Source organism: Leptodactylus fuscus, chromosome 5 (assembly GCF_031893055.1).
Source record: "Leptodactylus fuscus isolate aLepFus1 chromosome 5, aLepFus1.hap2, whole genome shotgun sequence".
Classification (NCBI taxonomy): domain Eukaryota; kingdom Metazoa; phylum Chordata; class Amphibia; order Anura; family Leptodactylidae; genus Leptodactylus; species Leptodactylus fuscus.
This window is the reverse complement of record NC_134269.1, coordinates 29,822,313-29,841,617: the sequence shown is the minus strand read 5'-3', so window position 1 is coordinate 29,841,617 and position 19,305 is coordinate 29,822,313. Positions and strand designations below refer to the sequence as shown.

Below are 19,305 nucleotides of genomic sequence, written 5' to 3'. Positions count from 1 at the left end.
TTAACCCAAACCCTAAACCTAAGTGGGAACTCCTTCATTTCTTCCAGTTTCCAGGGCTGACACATTATCTTTGTCTTTTATGCTACTTATTACATCTTATCAGCAATGGTCGTATCTTAATTGAGCGAGATATGGGTACTAGTCCGGGAGATAATAGGAGTCTCGGAGTGGAAACTCCGATCATTCTACGTAAGACGTATCAACAGCAGATAGATACAGTATGGGTATACCACATCCTCGAACCCACCCGTAGTAATATAGAAATATATACCGAAAATAATATTAAAGATAACATGGATGGATTGAGCAAAGATCCGGGATTGTGTCCTGTAATCTATTTACTAAGCATAAATCCCATTGTGTAGGAGAGGGGATAGGCAGATTGTGGACAAACATCTCAGTGGAAAAATCAAACTCATTAATTCCCTATCTTAAAGTTCCATTTATCTAGGGACGTCCGGCAGGGTGCGAAGGCTGTGGGGAGCGGCCAATCGTTGGCCATCACCCATCACGTCGGCCAATAACTACGTGGAATGACTAAGGGGGGGAGGTGAGCCAATGTGAAATACAACGCACCTGAACACTATCCTTACCAGGACTATAAGACAGAAAGTTGTTGGGACTGGAGATCAGGGAATAAGACATAGACAAGGGGAAGAAGACGACCATAAGAGTGGCGCTATCGAGGGTGAAGTCGAAGGAGCCGCTGTATTACAGGGGAAGTTCTACAATAAGATATGAGACAGCCATTTTTTGCCGAGACGAAGGGCGAGCTTGGGGGAATCTAGGTGGAGAAATCGAAAGAAAGGAAAGTGAAGAAAAGAAATGATGATTGCAGAAGGAATGAGATGGAGTGGAAGGCAATAGGGGGAGAGAATAAGACAGAGGGGGGAAGAAAAAGAGAGAGCGCACAGAAGGAGCGAGAAAGTGAGAAATGAGAGTTTGAAAGAGACAGTGACGGAGTGAGAGATAGTGAGGAACACACAGCCGGGCAGGGAGAGAGAACAAGGTGAGACAGAGAACCAGGGGGATTACAGAGAGGGAGAGTGTAGAAGAGAGAGCAAGAAGAAGACGAAGAGTGCAACTAAGAGCCGCGGAGAAGACTTTACAATAGAGTAGTAACCTCGACAGAGATAAGAAGCCAGAAAGAGAATATGAGACAGTAGATTAGACATCTGGAAATTAGACTTTCTGAGAGGTTTAGCCATCTGACTCCCACTCAACGGACAGCCATCAGAATTTAGGACAAAGTTCCACCACCTTTTCATGGGTTTAACCCATGGTGAAAATTCCCCCAGAAGTTTCGCTGGTACCATATTAGGAGAACAACTGAGTTAAAATAATTTAGCATCATGGAGACCCACCATCCTGGAGCCTTCATGTTGCCTCCTTATTCCGAAATCAAAGCCCCCTCTGGTTGCCAGTTTTCTGCCCACACAACTTTTCACAAGCTGAGTAGCACGGTACTTGGATGCCACATCCCTTCCGGGACCCCACACGGCATCTCAGACATTCTCAGCCGACCACTACCAGCTCCTCATGGTGGGATGTTGCCAACCTACCCCACAGTGCCGGGATATGGAAGAGCTTCAGCTACCAGTGCTTGTTTTGGGGAGCAAGGGAGTGTCATGGCCAAAACTGGAAACCCCTATAGCAGTCAGAACCAAGGCGGATGGACTGACATTGGGCAGGAATGGAGAACGAGCAACAGGACATTGAGCAATGGTGAGTACTCGTGAAATCTACGGGGACAACACAAGGGGAGTACCATATATAAATAAAGTTAGTTGAATGCTGTATTAATACCTAGCACCACCAATTGAACAATTGAGGTCCGACGGCTAGTTAAGATTCACTCAAAGGGTTTTTGGGCAAGGTCCTCGAAATAGGTAGCAAAATAAATTTTAACTCTTTAATTCTGATGGACCACCAAAGACAAGGTAAGGACAGTTTATCCAGGGTTTTATACCGATTGCCAGAGTGGAGTTGGGACGACTCATGTTCCTTGCCTTCCTCTAGATTGTAGGATAGGGTTATAGGTTGGACTTGATGGAGTCTTCATTCAACCTCATCTACTATGTAACCAATGATTAAAATTTCTACATGAGGTCCCTTCCAAATAAATCCCCATCCTCCCCAATTTTCTGGACCCCCGATATTGTGATATTAGGAGAACACTTCGATTTTTAGAGGAGGTACAAAGCACAGAAACACGTAGACATCCAGGAAGAACCAAAATATAATAGGAAACATAATAAGAGCTAGCCACACTTTATAATGTCCAAAAATATTGGTAGGTCCAATTGTTTTAATGGAATCTGCAAATCATGTAAAGGGTCTAAATGTCCATTATACATTATATTTGTCACCGGGGATCATGTGAGAAGGTTCAGCCTTCGTTCTATATGCTCTTAATGTTTATCGTCCTATATTTGTCATATAATTTAATCCGAGACCAAAGAACACAGTAAGATTAGTGCAGGTTTCCGGTGAAATGTTGACAATCCCAGGCTGACATTGGATACAGTACGCTTACCATATGTGTTTGGATGAAATCTAGCTTCAGATAAGAAGCGGCACCAGGGTATGGACTACTGTCCTCGTGTGATAAAGGATCACCTTGTATGGAACTCTTACGTTCATGTCTGACATTGTTTTGTGAGATTCTTACCCATTTCAGATTAGAAATTTCCATAATTAATCAAAATGTAGAGAGTAAAACATTAAAAATTAACATAGACCCATGACACTAGGATAGCCACCAGTATCTTGGTGACTTCACTCCATAGGTAGACTTGAGTGTCCTGCATACTGTACGGTGCTTGTCCCCGACATGTTCTAGAATTTACAGACATCAATTTAAGTGTCTTTTTACTCGTCTTCAGGTCCTGCAGGCAGCACGGATGTATCCACAAGGAAAAAACACACCCGACCAACCTTCACAGGCCACCAGATCTTTGCCTTGGAGAAGACCTTTGAGCAAACAAAGTATCTTGCTGGGCCAGAAAGGGCAAGACTGGCCTTTAGCCTTGGCATGAGCGAGTCCCAAGTCAAGGTGAGTTCTTCTATCATATATACTACTTATTACCACCATGATGCATGCTCATTACATATACACATATAGAAGATACGGCCAGTGACGTATTATCTGCAACATTATAAATATTGTTACCATTACCATTATACATATTTTTGCTTGTAATGTTCACGAAAATTAGCAGAGCCCTCTAGTGGTGAGTGCAAAAATATTAGAATGTTCCATAGAGAGCGATAGCTAAAGAGAGAGAAAGACAGATGGAGAGATAAGGAGAAAGAAATAGATAAAGCTAAAGAGAGATAGCGAGAGAAAAAGAAAGGCGGACAGAGAGATACAGAGAGAAGAAGAGCAGGGAGGGGTGAAAAACAGGGATATATATATATATATATATAGAGAGAGAGAGAGAGAGAGAGATAGGAGTTAGATAGATAGATAGATAGATAGATAGATAGATAGATAGGAGATAGATAGATAGATAGATAGATAGGAGATAGATAGATAGATAGATAGATAGATAGGAGATAGATAGATAGATAGATAGATAGGTATTAAAGAGATGATAGATATTTGATTCAAAGATAGAAAGATGGACTGTAGATAGCTAGATCCAGGGTATAGATCGCCAGATAACAAAAACATCTGAAAAAAAGGCAGCACTGCAAAAGGTTATAGTAGAAAAAAGTGGCATACTTTATTAGCCAAATGTGCAGTAGATAGATATTACATAGATTATAGATATTACAGTCACAGATATATAGAAATATAAATAATAAATAGGTAGACAAATAATTTATAGCTAGATATAAAAGATAAAAGGATAGATAGATAGATAGATAGATAGATAGATAGATAGATAGATAGATAGATAGATAGATAGATAGGACATAGATAGATAGATAGATAGATAGATAGATAGATAGATAGATGGATGGATGGATGGATGGATGGATGGATGGATGGATGGATGGATGGATAGATAGATAGATAGATAGATAGATAGATAGATAGATAGATAGATAGATAGATAGATAGATAGATAGATAGATAATAGATTAAGTCTAATATTCGCCTATTACATGCATGCAATCACGGCTTATCTTTTTAGAGCCATCTTCTACAGTGTTTATTTCCCATTGTCAGATAGATAGATAGATAGATAGATAGATAGATAGATAGATAGATAGATAGATGGATGGATGGATGGATGGATGGATGGATGGATGGATGGATGGATAGATAGATAGATAGATAGATAGATAGATAGATAGATAGATAGATAGATAGATAGATAGATAGATAGATAGATAATAGATTAAGTCTAATATTTGCCTATTACATGCATGCAATCGCGGCTTATCTTTTTAGAGCCATCTTCTACAGTGTTTATTTCCCATTGTCAGATAGATAGATAGATAGATAGATAGATAGATAGATAGACAGGAGATAGATAGATAGATAGATAGATAGATAGATAGATAGATAGATAGATAGATAGATAGGAGATAGATAATAGATAGATGATAGATAAATAGATAGATAGATAGATAGATAGATAGATAGATAGATAGATAGATAGATAGATAGATAGATAGACATGAGATAGATAGATAGATAGATATGAGATAGATAGATAGATAGATAGATAGATAGATAGATAGATGATAGACAGATAGATAGATGATAGACAGACAGACAGACAGACAGACAGACAGACAGACAGATAGATAGATAGATAGATAGATAGATAGATAGATAATAGATTAAGTCTAATATTCGCCTATTACATGCATGCAATCACAGCTTATCTTTTTAGAGCCATCTTCTACAGTGTTTATTTCCCATTGTCAGATAGATAGATAGATAGATAGATAGATAGATAGATAGACATGAGATAGATAGATAGATAGATAGATATGAGATAGATAGATAGATGATAGACAGATAGATAGATGATAGACAGACAGACAGACAGACAGACAGACAGACAGACAGACAGACAGATAGATAGATAGATAGATAGATAGATAGGTGAAGAACAATAACATATTTGTACTGTTCCCTAGGTCTGGTTTCAGAACCGCCGCACTAAGTGGCGTAAGAAGAGCTCGGTTGACCCCTCAGGGCCACCTTCCCTTAGTTCTCGGGCCCCTGGGGACTTAACACCCTCTGAGAATGAAGATGATGAATATACCAAACCATTAGATCCTGACTCTGATGATGAGAAGATCCGCCTGCTACTGAGGAAACACCGGGCAGCCTTCTCTGTCCTCAGCCTGGCCCCTCATAACCTGTGACGGAGTGGATAAAGCATTCGGGGGGCAAAACAAACTTTACAACCCAAAAGATATCTGTATCAACCATGTGCTAGAAAACACACTGCGACACGCATGTTCTGGAAAACTGGACCTCAATCGCTGTTCTTCAATGTCAAAAATGTGGACAATGCCATGGAAAATAAACTGATCAGCTTCACCCCGATGACTGGTGTGCCAACAATCCTCATCAGATTTCCAACATTCGCTGCAGCTTCCAAACTGCGGGCCCCGATATCTCTGCAACCTGGACTTGCTGCATTGCGGTCGAAGACTCCTCATGATAGACTATCCATGAATGCAGCCTATGGAACTTGTATTTATCGGCTTATATAAAGTATATCTCATAGCTTTCTAAAGACTCGTAACCCGGGGGAGATCGAAAGAAGCCAATTCTGGAGGAAAATTATTACCATCGGGGCCAGGTCAACCTCAATGCTTAAAGGGTTTGTATAGGATTAGAAAAACATGACTACTTTTTTCCAAAAACAGCGCCACACCTCTCCACAGGCCATGTGTGGTATTGCAGCTCAGTCCGATTAACTCCCTATAGACTGGTGTGGCGCTGTTTCTGGAAGAAAGCCGCCATGTCTTTCTAATCCTATAGACCGGACCCTTCCACAGTATGGTAATATCCATCCTTCTCTTCGGGGACTGTACATATAATAATCCGTTAAAGAAAAATTCAACGTTGTCATATGTTCTCTGATGTATGGGACAAATCCAACTCCTGTATCGCCATGTGTATCCAAAATGATCATTAAACGTGCACAAGTTCCTTTGTTTTTGTGCGTGTAAATTGGTCGCCCACGATTACTAAATCTTACAGAAACAGCGCCACACCTGTTGTGGGTTGTCTCTGGTATTGCAGCTTAGCTACTTTTAAGTGAATGGGGTTTGGCTGCAATACCACAGACCACCTGTGAACAGGTGTGGTGCTGTTTTTGGAAGAAGTAGGCATGTTTTGTTATCCTGTTCCAAGTAAGTAATGAGGGGGGTGAGGGCGTACCTCCTGAGGGCGTGCGAGGGAGTGGAGGAACCAGGAGAGAGGTCATTTATCTAAATGAGGTTGACCTTGATAGGGAAGGTGTGCATTACACTGGTGTGGGTCCGCAGTCACTATGACACAAGTACATTTACACTCTCGTGACTACAGAGAAATTACCATATCCAGTCCTACAAAGGCTTCTACCTACAATATCCATCAAGGAAGCTGAGATACATTGAGCTGTTTGATGGGTCCTTTCACAACACAGCTGCTTTAGATGCAACTATATGGAAGGAACCATATAGACTCTGGTTGTTTCACCGACTACATACGGCCATCAGTTTATAGTTTCAACCCTCCACTGAATTGACCGAAAAATCCAGACCTTCCATACAGCTCTCCATACCTCAGCTTCCTGCTGGATGGGAAAGTCACTGCAGAATTTTAATGTTTTGTGTGATTAGTCCAGATGGATCCCTGATGATGAGATCAATTCTGGGCCAACTTCACACGACGGAGTCCTGAGTTACCGGCCTGGACACTGTGGGGCAACGGACTCTGAGGATTATAGTATGGGTTCCTGGCCTAGTTTCACAGTCGAGACTCGATCTATCAGTGGAGAACCCGGCATTGATTGTTCAGTTTCGTTACAGCTCCCCCACAGGAGACATGGAGTATTACACAGATCTTATGTAAATCAATGGGCGTTCCTTGTAATGCACTGATATACCAGGTCCTCCAATGTGATGGTAAGGGCTCCCTATACTATGGCTGCTAGATGAAGATCCTAAATAGGGGACCTCCACCTAGTAACTCAACTTGAAAGGGGTTTTCTAAACCAGACAACCTTACCTTCGATCTACTCCTAATTCAGGATATTACAAGTCTACCCCCTACAGAATAACAATGGCCCTGCACATGTGATGTGTGTTATATGTTACTATGCATCACAGTATACTAGAAAATGTTTTGGTATTGCAGAGCTGGCAGGGATGAATTTCGGCAGAATGGTGTCAGATGCCAGTACTGGGGTCTTCATGGATCAAAACCCTGCACCAAAGGATATTTATATTCATTTTCTTACATTGTAAGGGTTAATCTTCCAGTCTGGGCATTCTCAGCTCTCCGCGGCGGTCGCTGCACAGTGGCGCAGGGCCAGACGCAGTGTGATCAATGCCCAGCAGGCTCCCAGACAGCCCCCCCATCAATGTAATATGGTGTAAATGAATATGTACACCGGGTATACTGTAAGCCTTGGGTCCAATGCACATGACCAAGTGTCACGCCAATGTGGGGCTGAGCTTACAGCGACTTGGATGACACTCAAAATGATATCTGAGTGCATTGCATGATATAATCACCACTATCCAAGCAGGGATATACTCACCTCTATCCAAGCAGGGATATAATCACCACTATCCAAGCAGGGATATACTCACCTCTATCCAAGCAGGGAGGTCCTTCCATGACTTGCTGACTCGGGGTCTTAAGTACATGTACACATAGCTGTCAGTAATACAATGGCGCCGTGAGCTTACTGACTGCCTGAGAAGTCCATATATCAGAAGTGGAGCGAGAATCAGAGTCATTATGAGATAACCCATGAAATAAATGTCATGTAATCTTCTCTACTTCCTCTACATGTGACAAAAGTCCTATCTGCTGCCGCAACCTATGTGCAGTCTGGTGTAGTGTGATATTATTGGGGCGTGCATACAGCTCCTTCTATAGATCTGATGTGTACAAGGAATTCTAGATTTTGGAGGGGTCCATATAGTCATATAAAGGAATATATGAGGAACACCGCAACTTGGCCGGAGCCCAACAAATGATCCATGGATAAGGGGAGAAGAAATAGCAAAGAATGGGCTGCAAATCTGCTGCAACTATACTGATGGATATATATTCTATTCTATTCTATTCCATTAAATTATATTATATTCTAGAACATGCAGCATTTTTTCCAGAGCCAATGGTTTTCAACTGAAGTCCAGATTTCGCTAGGTTCATATTAGCACCAGTTACACATCATTCGGTTCCGTCAGAGGACCCAAACCACAGAGAGGTGGACCACTATGACAGCAGATACACACGGAGCCTGGCAGACCCCATTGACTTGGTCTCATTCAAGTGAATATGCACAATACCAAATGGAAACTAAATTCAGGATAAGGAAACTTAAACGTTATGTAGATTTGTGGACAATTAAAAGTGAAACATTTTGGCAAATATAAGTAGCTAAAATTTTTGCAGAATATTAAACATTTTCTCCGACCATCATAGTGGTGACATCTGTTGTATTGATCGGTGACCAATAGATATGACCATAAATGCAGGAACTTTCTATAGTCTGGGACTTGTCAGAAACTCCGCCATGGTGTCCTTATTGTGGACAGGTTATCAGGCAGGGACACTACATGTATGAGACAATAACCTGGTCACAATATAGAAATCATGTGGGTTGAGGGAGACCTGTGTGCCCCCCTGACTACTGGGTTTAGTTAGGCCAGTGCTACCAGGTCAGAAAGATAGGGGGCAGCACCTGGAGCCTCAGTGGTTATCACTCTGGTTTCAACTTTGACCAAGCACAGCATGTAGTTTGTATGTTCTTCCCGTGTTTTCCTCTGGGCACTCCAATGACATATTGATATGGAATTTATATTGTGAGCCCAATATGGGACGGTGACTGACCATGTCTGTAAAGCCTGGAACTATACGTAAATACATAGATCACCATGAATAAATCACACATAATAATAGCAAGAGGATTATGTTACTTGTATTTTAAATAAAATAATATTAAATAAGTGAAAAGACAAAAATATCTAGTAAACAGATCCCCCTCCCAGAAGACCCTTCTGTCACCAGGATGTCAGGGAGTCATGGTCGACCTGTGGGGAGAAAGATATGACAAGGCGAGGGAATACACACAATGGTATATACTGTATTTCACTAAGGCCTCATACACCACAGATTTTGCCTTGTGGCCCAGGAGCTTCATGTAGGTCCAAAATTCAGGCCCCATACTAAACCCCATAAACAGCCACAGACCCCATAAATCAGATCCCAAACTAGACCTCTAGAACTCCTCACCTCTTCTCTTCTTCAAGGCCTCAGTGCTCAGAGCATTTAGGATCCCTGATTTTTAAAGAGGGGTGAGGCGCGAGGTGAGTAATACCCATTGGACCAGTCCAAAAGATAAAGGCCAATGTCTAAAAAAATCCGCTTGTGACACCATCTCCCCAACTGAATCATCCACCAAATTTGCCACCATTGTCCTTACAAAATAAGGACAATCCCAACAAATCTGGTACTCCTGCCGTCTATAAGGCACATGATTCCATGAGGAAATATTGGCTTACCGGTCAGTTTTTTGGATGGTCATGTTTGGTCTCCATTTCAAAGTAGAGGAACACGGGCTAGACATAGAAAGAAAGACCTGTCAGGGAGTGAGTCTTGCAATGTAAATTTGCAGGTAAGAATATTTATTCTATCTTACCTTGTGATCCCCCATACAGACATCCCCCCCAATCCTCCCATATCGTACACAAGCCTCTCGGTGATAACCCTGCGGAAGATGAGAAGAACGAAAGGAAGAGATGATAGGAAGATGGAGGAATAAAGTCCAATGGTGACCAGGACTTACCTTCTGCAATAAGGCTCTGGCTGTGTGAGACATGAAGACCCGGTCACACCACGCGGGGCATCGTGTACCCATAAACTCTGAAGGCTTGGTGGTGTTTTCACTGAATGGATACCTGGGAATATTAAAAAAAAGCAAAAATACGTATAGAAAACTGTCCAACATCATAGTCAGCCATACTGAAGAAACTTTTCTTACGTGGGTGGAAAGGAGATCTGGACCTCAGTCAGTTCATCCAAGAAGGAGACAGGTTCATGGTCAAATCTGAGCAGCTACAAACAAAAGAAACCAGATGAAGCTAACCTCATGTGATCGTCCATTTGTGGTCCATGAGCAATAGAAGCCATTTTGTATAGATTTGGTCAAATGGACAGACTGGTTTTTCAGCATATTGAACATAAAGGGTTAGACTGGTCCACCAGAGTAACAGAAGATCCACCAGGGGCTCAGGCTCTGACACAACAATGGACCCAATGGTCCAGCAGATCTGGACACCATCTGGAGATGACTTTAAAGTCAGTCATGTGTCATTAGGTTCTATTTCTTATAGAGTGATCTACAAATAAACTCGTAGATCTTACTGATGGGTGGGTTTGTACAGTGATGACATGGTCCCAGCAATGGGCAACAAAAATATAGAGACAAGATGGAAGACTTCTCACCATGTGCACATTTTCATCCAGAAAAACCTTTGCATTTTGATGTTCAAACCTTTTACATTTCATGATAAGCTGAACCTAAAGCGAGAGAGAAAGAGAGGTGATACCAAATGAAAGATGAGGAGAGATGGATAGAAGATAGATAGGATATGATTAGATAGATAGATAGATAGATAGATAGATAGATAGATAGATAGAAGATAGATAGATGATAGATAGATAGATAGATAGATAGATAGATAGATAGGAGATAGATAGATAGATAGATAGATAGATAGATAGGAGATAGATATGAGATAGATAGATAGATAGATAGATAGATAGGAGATAGATAGATAGATAGATATGAGATAGATAGATAGATAGATAGATAGATAGATAGATAGATAGATAGATATGAGATAGATAGATAGATAGATAGATAGATGATAGAAGATAGATAGATAGATAGATAGATGATAGATAGATAGATAGATAGATAGATAGATGGATGGATAGATAGATAGATAGATAGATAGATAGATAGATAGATAGATAGATAGATAGATGATAGATAGATAGATAGATGGATGGATGCAGAAGGACATAGGAGGGAAGTTGGAGCATTAGAACCTTAGGACAATTCTACCTCTCCATCCTGTTCGTACACAGTAGTCTGCCCATCTGTGCCTTTGGTGCCACTTGAGGACCAGCCTTGGGCCTGTAGGTATAGGATCATACTCAGTACATGGTATAAACTAGTGCCCTAAAATGTCCGACATTTCAATCAACGATCCTCTAACCTGGATGAGACTTTTCAAGTCCAATCGAAAGTTAAAATCCCCAAACAGGAAAAATGGCGTGTTACTGTCATCTTTTAACCTGTGGAACATAAAAAAGTGACATATAGCCACGAAAGATGATAAGGGTATAGGAAACGAGAAACCAATAGTATCATGTTACTTTATATTCAGTATGAAGGCGTTCTTTATACTTGAGGGGAACATTACAGTAAATTCAGGCCAATATACATAAATGAGTCCCACATTGGGCATTGATCGGTACCTTGATAGAACGTGGTATAGACCTCTTCTACGGTTGGCGCTGTATACAGATGGGGAGCAGTCACTTGACACCAGGTTTGAGGCATCATGGAAGAGGTGAAGGTTCACAAGATCGAACATCCTTAAATATAGAGGACACATTTGTTTGACAGGCCCCCAATAAAAAAGTATCAAGATGTGAGGGAATAGGGCTATGTTGCTTGGATGATAGATAGACAGATGAGATAGATAGATAGATAGATAGATAGATAGATAGATAGATAGATAGATAGGAGATAGATAGATAGATAGATAGATAGATGATAGATAGATAGATAGATAGATAGATAGGAGATAGATAAATAGATAGATAGATAGATAGATAGATAGATAGATAGATAGATAGGAGATAGATAGATAGATAGATAGATAGATAGATGATAGATAGATAGATAGATAGATAGATAGATAGATAGATAGGAGATAGATAAATAGATAGATAGATAGATGATAGATAGATAGATAGATAGATAGATAGGAGATAGATAGATAGATAGATAGATAGATAGATAGATAGATAGATAGGAGATAGATAGATAGATAGATAGATAGATAGATAGATAGACTCTCTCACTACCCTCACTGTCAGAAAGTTTTTCCTAATGTCAAATCTGTATCTCTTTCCCTTTAGCAATGGGATGAAACTAAAGGGAAAGAGATACAGATTAGACATTAGGAAAAACTTTCTGACAGTGAGGGTAGTGAGAGAGTGGAATAGGCTGCCACGGGAGGTGGTGGGCGCTCCATCAATGGAAATCTTCAAGCGGAATCTGGATAAACATATGCTGGGATGATTTAGGAAAACCTGCACTCGCAGGGGGTTGGACCCGATGGCCCTTGAGGTCCCTTCCAACTCTACCAAAAGTAAAGTAAAGTAAAGTAAAGTAAAGATATGAGATAGATAGGAGATAGATAGATAGATAGATAGATATGTGATTGATAGATAGATAGATATGTGATTGATAGATAGATAGATAGATAGATAGATAGATAGATAGATAGATAGATAGGAGATAGATAGATAGATAGATAGATAGATAGATATGTGATAGATAGATAGATAGATAGATAGGTGATAGATAGATAGATAGATAGATAGATAGATAGATAGATAGATATGAGAGAGATAGATAGATAGATAGATAGATAGGAGATAGATAGATAGATAGATAGATAGATAGATATGTGATAGATAGATAGATAGATAGATAGATAGATAGATATGTGATAGACAGATGAGATAGATAGATAGATAGATAGATAGATAGATACAGGGCCGGCGTCAGCGCACGGCATAGTCGGGCAAGTGCCGGGGCCCACAGAGCCTCTGGGGGCCCCCCGGCACTTGCCTGTCACAATTTCAGTTCATCGGCGTCCGTCCGCCGATGAGCTGGAATACATACGCGATGCAGGAGCTGTGAGATCAGCTCCTGCTTTAAAGCTCCGGCCCGGCTTGCGTGTGTAGGCGTGATGACGTCATCACATCACGCTTACACACGCAAGCCGGGCCGGAGCTAAGCAGGAGCTGATCTCACAGCTCCTGCATCGCGTATGTGACTGGAGAGAGGAGCATCGGGGGAACAATGGAAGGTGAGTGATAGAAGGTGATTGTAAGTGTTAGTTTGTATTACATATTAAGGTGAAACATAATGAAGGGGGCCCATGAAACTGGGGGGCAAATGAAGGGGAGGGGGGGAACGGCATGACACTGGGGCAGATGGAGGGGGGGAGAACAGCATGACACTGGGGCAGATGGAGGGGGTGGGGAGAGAACGGCATGGAACTGGGGACAGAGATTGAGGGGGCCCAATGAAACTGAAGGGGCAAATGAAGGGGAGGGGGGGAACGGCATGACACTGGGGCAGAGACAGGGGACATGAAACTGTGGGCAGATGAAGCGGGAGAACGTGATGAAACTGGGGACAGAGATGGAGGGGGGGACATGAAACTGGGGGCAGAGGAAGGGTGTATATGAAACTGGAGGAGAGATGGAGGGGGGGCATATAATTTACAGGTGACTGTAGGAGGATTATACTTTGTGGGAGCACATAATAAATGAATGAGAATGGGTGGAATCAACATAAAAGTGGGTGGAGCTAAATTTGCAGCGGCGCGCAGAGCGCGCCGCACATTTTGCCCCTCTTTCTACTCTTTAAAAGATTGGGAGGTATGGCTATGACTCCCCCACCTCCTTTACAAGGAGGTGTCGCCCAAGGGCCCATAAAAACCTGGAGCCGGCCCTGGATAGATAGATAGATAGATAGATAGATAGATAGATAGATAGATAGGAGATAGATAGATAGATAGATAGATAGATAGATAGATAGATATGTGATAGATAGATAGATAGATATGTGATAGATAGATAGATAGATGATAGATAGATAGATAGATAGATAGATAGATAGATATGTGATAGATAGATAGATAGATAGATAGATAGATAGATATGTGATAGATAGATAGATATGAGATAGATAGATAGATAGATAGATAGGAGATAGATAGATGATAGATAGATAGATAGATAGATAGATGATAGATAGATAGATAGATAGATAGATAGATAGATAGATAGATATGAGATAGATAGATAGATAGATAGATATGACATAGATAGATAGATAGATAGATAGATAGATAGATATGTGATAGATAGATACATAGATAGATAGATAGATAGATAGATAGATAGGAGATAGATAGATAGATAGATAGATAGATATGTGATAGATAGATAGATAGATAGATAGATAGATAGATAGGAGATAGATAGATAGATAGATAGATAGATATGTGATAGATAGATAGATAGATAGATAGATAGATAGATAGATATGTGATAGATAGATAGATAGATAGATAGATAGATATGTGATAGATAGATAGATATGTGATATATAGATAGATAGATAGATAGATAGATAGATAGATAGATAGGAGATAGATAGATAGATAGATAGATAGATAGATGATAGATATGTGATAGATAGATAGATAGATAGATAGATAGATAGATAGGAGATAGATAGATAGATAGATAGATAGATATGTGATAGATAGATAGATAGATATGTGATAGATAGATAGATAAATAGATAGATATGTGATAGATAGATAGATAGATAGATAGATAGATAGATAGATAGATAGATATGTGATAGATAGATAGATAGATAGATATGTGATATATAGATAGATAGATAGATAGATAGATAGATAGATAGATAGGAGATAGATAGATAGATAGATAGATAGATAGATAGGAGATAGATAGATAGATAGATAGATAGATAGATAGATGATAGATATGTGATATATAGATAGATAGATATAGATAGATAGATAGATAGATAGATAGATAGATAGATAGGAGATAGATAGATAGATAGATAGATAGATAGATAGATAGATAGATAGATATGTGATAGATAGATAGATAGATAGATAGATATGTGATAGATAGATAGATAGATAGATAGATAGATAGATAGATAGATATGTGATAGATAGATAGATAGATAGATAGATAGATAGATAGATATGTGATAGATAGATAGATAGATAGATAGATATGTGATAGATAGATAGATAGATAGATAGATAGATAGATAGATAGAGCTTATAAGGCTATATCGAAGCGAGAAAGAAGGACGCACAGACTTGTAGACTGCAGCAAGCCACAAGTCTGCAGTAGATCAAGCTCGGGAAGTATTGGGATCAAGGGTTGCTCATTATTGGAGATATGAGTCAAACGCAAACAAATTTATCATAGTGATTGTCAAACTAGAGAACAATCACACTGCGTGGAGCCTTCGACCAGGGAAGACTTGGCTGCTATTACCTGCACGTGTTACACAAGCGTGTGGCACAGCCATTAGCACAAGGTTGATATTAGGAGACTGAATTGTACTAACCGGCCATTTACTAGCCATCTTGTCTTCATGAATCCCTTGCGAGTCCATGCAAACTGTGGATAAAAATAGGAGGTTATTATAGGGGTAGCCTGGTTAAGGAGACCCATCTTCTATACCCTATTAGAGAAAGTTCGCAATAGATGGCTTTGGAGGACTTGGCTTATTGATTTCAATAAACAATGTGTACTACTTCTTTTCTCCTGTGGAGGTGCTGCAGGGAGACTGGATATTAAATTCAGAATGTCATGCTCATTACAGCTGATCACTGGTGGTCCCAGCATTGGTACAACATGTCATCGGCTTATCTGTGTGAGGGTTCTTCTATCAAAAAGGTATAAACCTGACCATATGGCCATGTTAAACATTATTTGTAATATGTAAGGGATGTAAGAGATGAAGCATATTCATGTTAGGAAAAGGGATACTTTACATGTGTCCAATGTGTATGGAGAGGACATATGGAGAGACTAAATAAGAATACTTTTTTACAGTCAACTGGTTTAGGGTCTCACATTTAGGACTCCTTCACATGACCACATCCAATATGGAATGCCATATGGTTGTCCGGATACCTCCACTATAGTTTTGTTCCCAAAAAAGACCAACCTACATGGGACTTTTCTCCAAAAATGTGAAAGAGGAACCCAAAAACCTACAGTTAAATCAATTACCTTCTATGCAATACTTAGAAGGTAAAGTCTATGTCATCTACATAAAGCCGCAGCGGTAGTGGCTGTCACCGGGCCCCCTAATGGCCCAGGCCCTGTGGCAGCCGCCTCCGCTGCTTCTACGGTAGTCACGCCCCTGGCGTACCCTACTATGGGCTGACTCGGCATCCTGGGGAAATCCTACCACGCCACCCCATAACAAACAGTTTAACCATTAACATCGGCCTGGAACTGTGAACCTGGGAGCTCAGCAAATTTAAGGACTTGTCCAGGATTAGAAAACATGGCTGCTCTTTTCCCGAAACTAGCGCTACTCCTGTCTATAGGTTGTGTCTAGTACTGCAGCTCAGCTCTGTCAAAGTGAACAGGGCAGAACTATAATACCACACCCCAGGTGTTATTTTTTGGAAGAGGGCAGCCATGTTTTTTGTTAATATTGGACAACTCAATTACTAGCTCCATTGGAGGTGACAGAATTAGAACAACAGATGTCGATGCCCATGGGCCATGGCACTTCAGTTGTGGTTGGACACCATGGATAATACTGCCCCTTTGCTAAGGATATGTTCTCTGGGGAGAATTTGGAGAGGGGTCTCCTCCAAAAACTGGTCATATGGGACCCACAGCAGAAAGCTCAGGCTGAATCTTGGGTTTCTGGTAAGGTTTGCAGGTGTGAGTAGCCTCATACAATGTAAGACAATAGATTTGAGGCCGGCCAAATATCGTGGCTTCTGTGGTGAAAACTGGGGCAAGATCAAACAGGACGCACACAATTGGGAGGTAGAATTGGGCCTGTTTTTGGAAAGGATTCCTCCGTGTGAACATACCCTAAGAGATGTACCAGTAATACTGATGTATGTACCTCCTGCCAGAAGTCTTGGGGGAATCTCTCCTTGTGTACTGTGGGACAATCCTCGAGTGATCCCATCCACATTGTATGGCCCGAAACGGACATAAAGTTTTTTTCTGAGGGATAAGATGACAGTGGAAAAGACATTGGTGACTCAAAATCCATAAATACGTTTAAATAACAAAAAAATCAGATATTGAAGTGTCAGGTATGGGCAAGACCATAACAGTGAGTATATCAGTCCACCTACCATACCACGACAGGTCAGGAGTAGATGGTGGCCTTCATCCCCAAACTAGGGTCTATAACAGGACATCCTGGTCTAGGGTCTGTATACAGGCACGTCTAGATTGGGATATCTAAGCAGGGGAGGTCTGGGGAGGGGGGGCAGTCTGGTCTAGGGGGAGGTTCTGGGTTTGTACTGGCCTGAGGTACGTGGTTTTTGAGAGTCTGGTGTGAGGCCAGTAGACAAGTTGGATTTTGCTGAAAGACACACCATGTATATGGAGCAGTCAACATAGTCTTTATAATAACATCAGTACTGAGGTTGGATACCTGCCAGTCTCTTTATAATACTACCGGTGCTAAGGTTAGATACCTGACAGTCTCTTTAGAGTGATACTGCTGCTGATTCTAGATACGTGCCAGTCTCTTTATAATAATACTAGTGATGAGGTTAGATATGTGCCAGTCACTTCATAATAATACTAGTGATGAGGTTAGATATGTGCCAGTCACTTTATAATAATACTAATGCTGAGGTTAGATATGTGCCAGTCTCTTTATAATACTACTAGTGCTGAGGTTAGATATGTGCCAGTCACTTTATATTAATACAGTGTTGAGGTTAGATATGTGCCAGTCGCTTTATAATAATACTAGTGCTGAGGTTAGATATGTGCCAGTCGCTTCATAATAATACTAGTGTTGAGGTTAGATATGTGCCAGTCTCTTTATAATAATACTAATGCTGAGATTAGATATGTGCCAGTCGCTTTATAATAATACTAGTGCTGAGGTTAGATATGTACCAGTCGCTTCATAATAATACTAGTGATGAGGTTACATATGTGCCAGTCGCTTTATAATAATACTAGTGCTGAGGTTAGATATGTGCCAGTCACTTTATAATAATACTAGTGATGAGGTTACGTATGTGCCAGTCGCTTTATAATAATACTAGTTCTGAGGTTACATATGTGCCAGTCGCTTCATAATAATACTAGTGATGAGGTTACATATGTGCCAGTCGCTTTATAATAATACTAGTGCTGAGGTTAGATATGTGCCAGTCACTTTATAATAATACTAGTGATGAGGTTACGTATGTGCCAGTCGCTTTATAATAATACTAGTTCTGAGGTTACATATGTGCCAGTCGCTTCATAATAATACTAGTGCTGAGGTTACATATGTGCCAGTCGCTTTATAATAATACTAGTGCTGATATTAGAAACTTGCCAGTATCTTTATTATAACATATCAGTATTATTATAAAAAGACTAGCACGTATCTAATACCCACACCAGTATTACTATAAAGAGACTGGCACATACCTAATATCAGCACTGGTGTTATTATAAAGAGACTGGCACGTACCTAGCCGGCATGTATCTAACATAACTATTAATATAAGGATCTCTGTATAGAAAACACTTTACGTCCTCTATATATAAATCCATCTTTCTTACCTTGAAAATCATAGATCTGCACACTACGCAGAGACTCGTGTATGAAGTAGACAGAAGCCAGAGCCTGCCAAACAAACATACAGGGAAGAGAAATGGTTAATATGGTAATATTTTTGGGATGTCAGTATGGTAGGGGTTAATCAAGTTGGAACCCATGGGTCTCCTAGCAGTCTTTGGCATGGACAAGTGCATAGGTGAATTCACCAACCCCCAGTCGGCCCTAGGGGGCACCCTGGACCCTCCTACCCTCGCGGCTCCACTCGGCTGATTAATTGGGAGCCGGCGATCAATAGGAGGCAGAAAATTAAAACTATTTTTAAGAGATTAAGTCGTTTAACAGCTGTCTGGAGCTATGTCAGAGAGGGATACCACAGAGACAGCCAGGGGAGGGGGAGCTGGCAGAGGAGGAGGTGGGGGAGATGGACCATAAGAAGCACACAGAATGCGAATTTAAGGAA

At 40.6% G+C, this 19,305-nt stretch overlaps 2 protein-coding genes across 2 annotated transcripts in view; one reads left to right on the top strand and one right to left on the bottom strand.

Annotated features, from left to right (window-relative positions):
• The first annotated feature begins 1,352 nt into the window (after positions 1-1,352).
• On the top strand, positions 1,353-5,331 carry NKX6-3 (NK6 homeobox 3). The gene is made up of 3 exons (XM_075276119.1): positions 1,353-1,725; positions 2,886-3,055; positions 5,101-5,331. The coding sequence occupies exons 1-3, from the start codon at positions 1,353-1,355 to the stop codon at positions 5,329-5,331; spliced, it is 774 nt and encodes a 257-aa protein (XP_075132220.1).
• A 3,832-nt stretch (positions 5,332-9,163) lies between these two features.
• LOC142202555 (inositol polyphosphate-5-phosphatase A-like) overlaps positions 9,164-19,305 on the bottom strand; it is a 38,722-nt gene continuing 28,580 nt past the window's right edge. The window contains exons 5-16 of the mRNA XM_075272724.1: positions 18,848-18,911; positions 17,169-17,272; positions 15,639-15,691; positions 11,684-11,803; positions 11,422-11,500; positions 11,268-11,339; positions 10,643-10,717; positions 10,179-10,252; positions 9,984-10,095; positions 9,837-9,905; positions 9,700-9,756; positions 9,164-9,228 (exon numbers count right to left, since the gene is read on the bottom strand). Of these exons, the coding sequence (XP_075128825.1) occupies positions 9,703-9,756; positions 9,837-9,905; positions 9,984-10,095; positions 10,179-10,252; positions 10,643-10,717; positions 11,268-11,339; positions 11,422-11,500; positions 11,684-11,803; positions 15,639-15,691; positions 17,169-17,272; positions 18,848-18,911 (876 nt within the window). The 3' untranslated portion in view covers positions 9,164-9,228; positions 9,700-9,702. The remainder of the gene's footprint in view (positions 9,229-9,699; positions 9,757-9,836; positions 9,906-9,983; positions 10,096-10,178; positions 10,253-10,642; positions 10,718-11,267; positions 11,340-11,421; positions 11,501-11,683; positions 11,804-15,638; positions 15,692-17,168; positions 17,273-18,847; positions 18,912-19,305) is intronic.

What these genes read in the sequence shown, in the direction of transcription:
- NKX6-3 (XM_075276119.1), top strand. Translation starts at nt 1,353, where the DNA reads ATGGAGACCCACCATCCTGGAGCCTTCATGTTGCCTCCTTATTCCGAA. An exon ending in CAACAGGACATTGAGCAATG is followed by an intron (nt 1,726 to 2,885) that starts GTGAGTACTCGT and finishes ACTCGTCTTCAG; the next exon opens with GTCCTGCAGGCAGCACGGAT. An exon ending in TGAGCGAGTCCCAAGTCAAG is followed by an intron (nt 3,056 to 5,100) that starts GTGAGTTCTTCT and finishes ACTGTTCCCTAG; the next exon opens with GTCTGGTTTCAGAACCGCCG.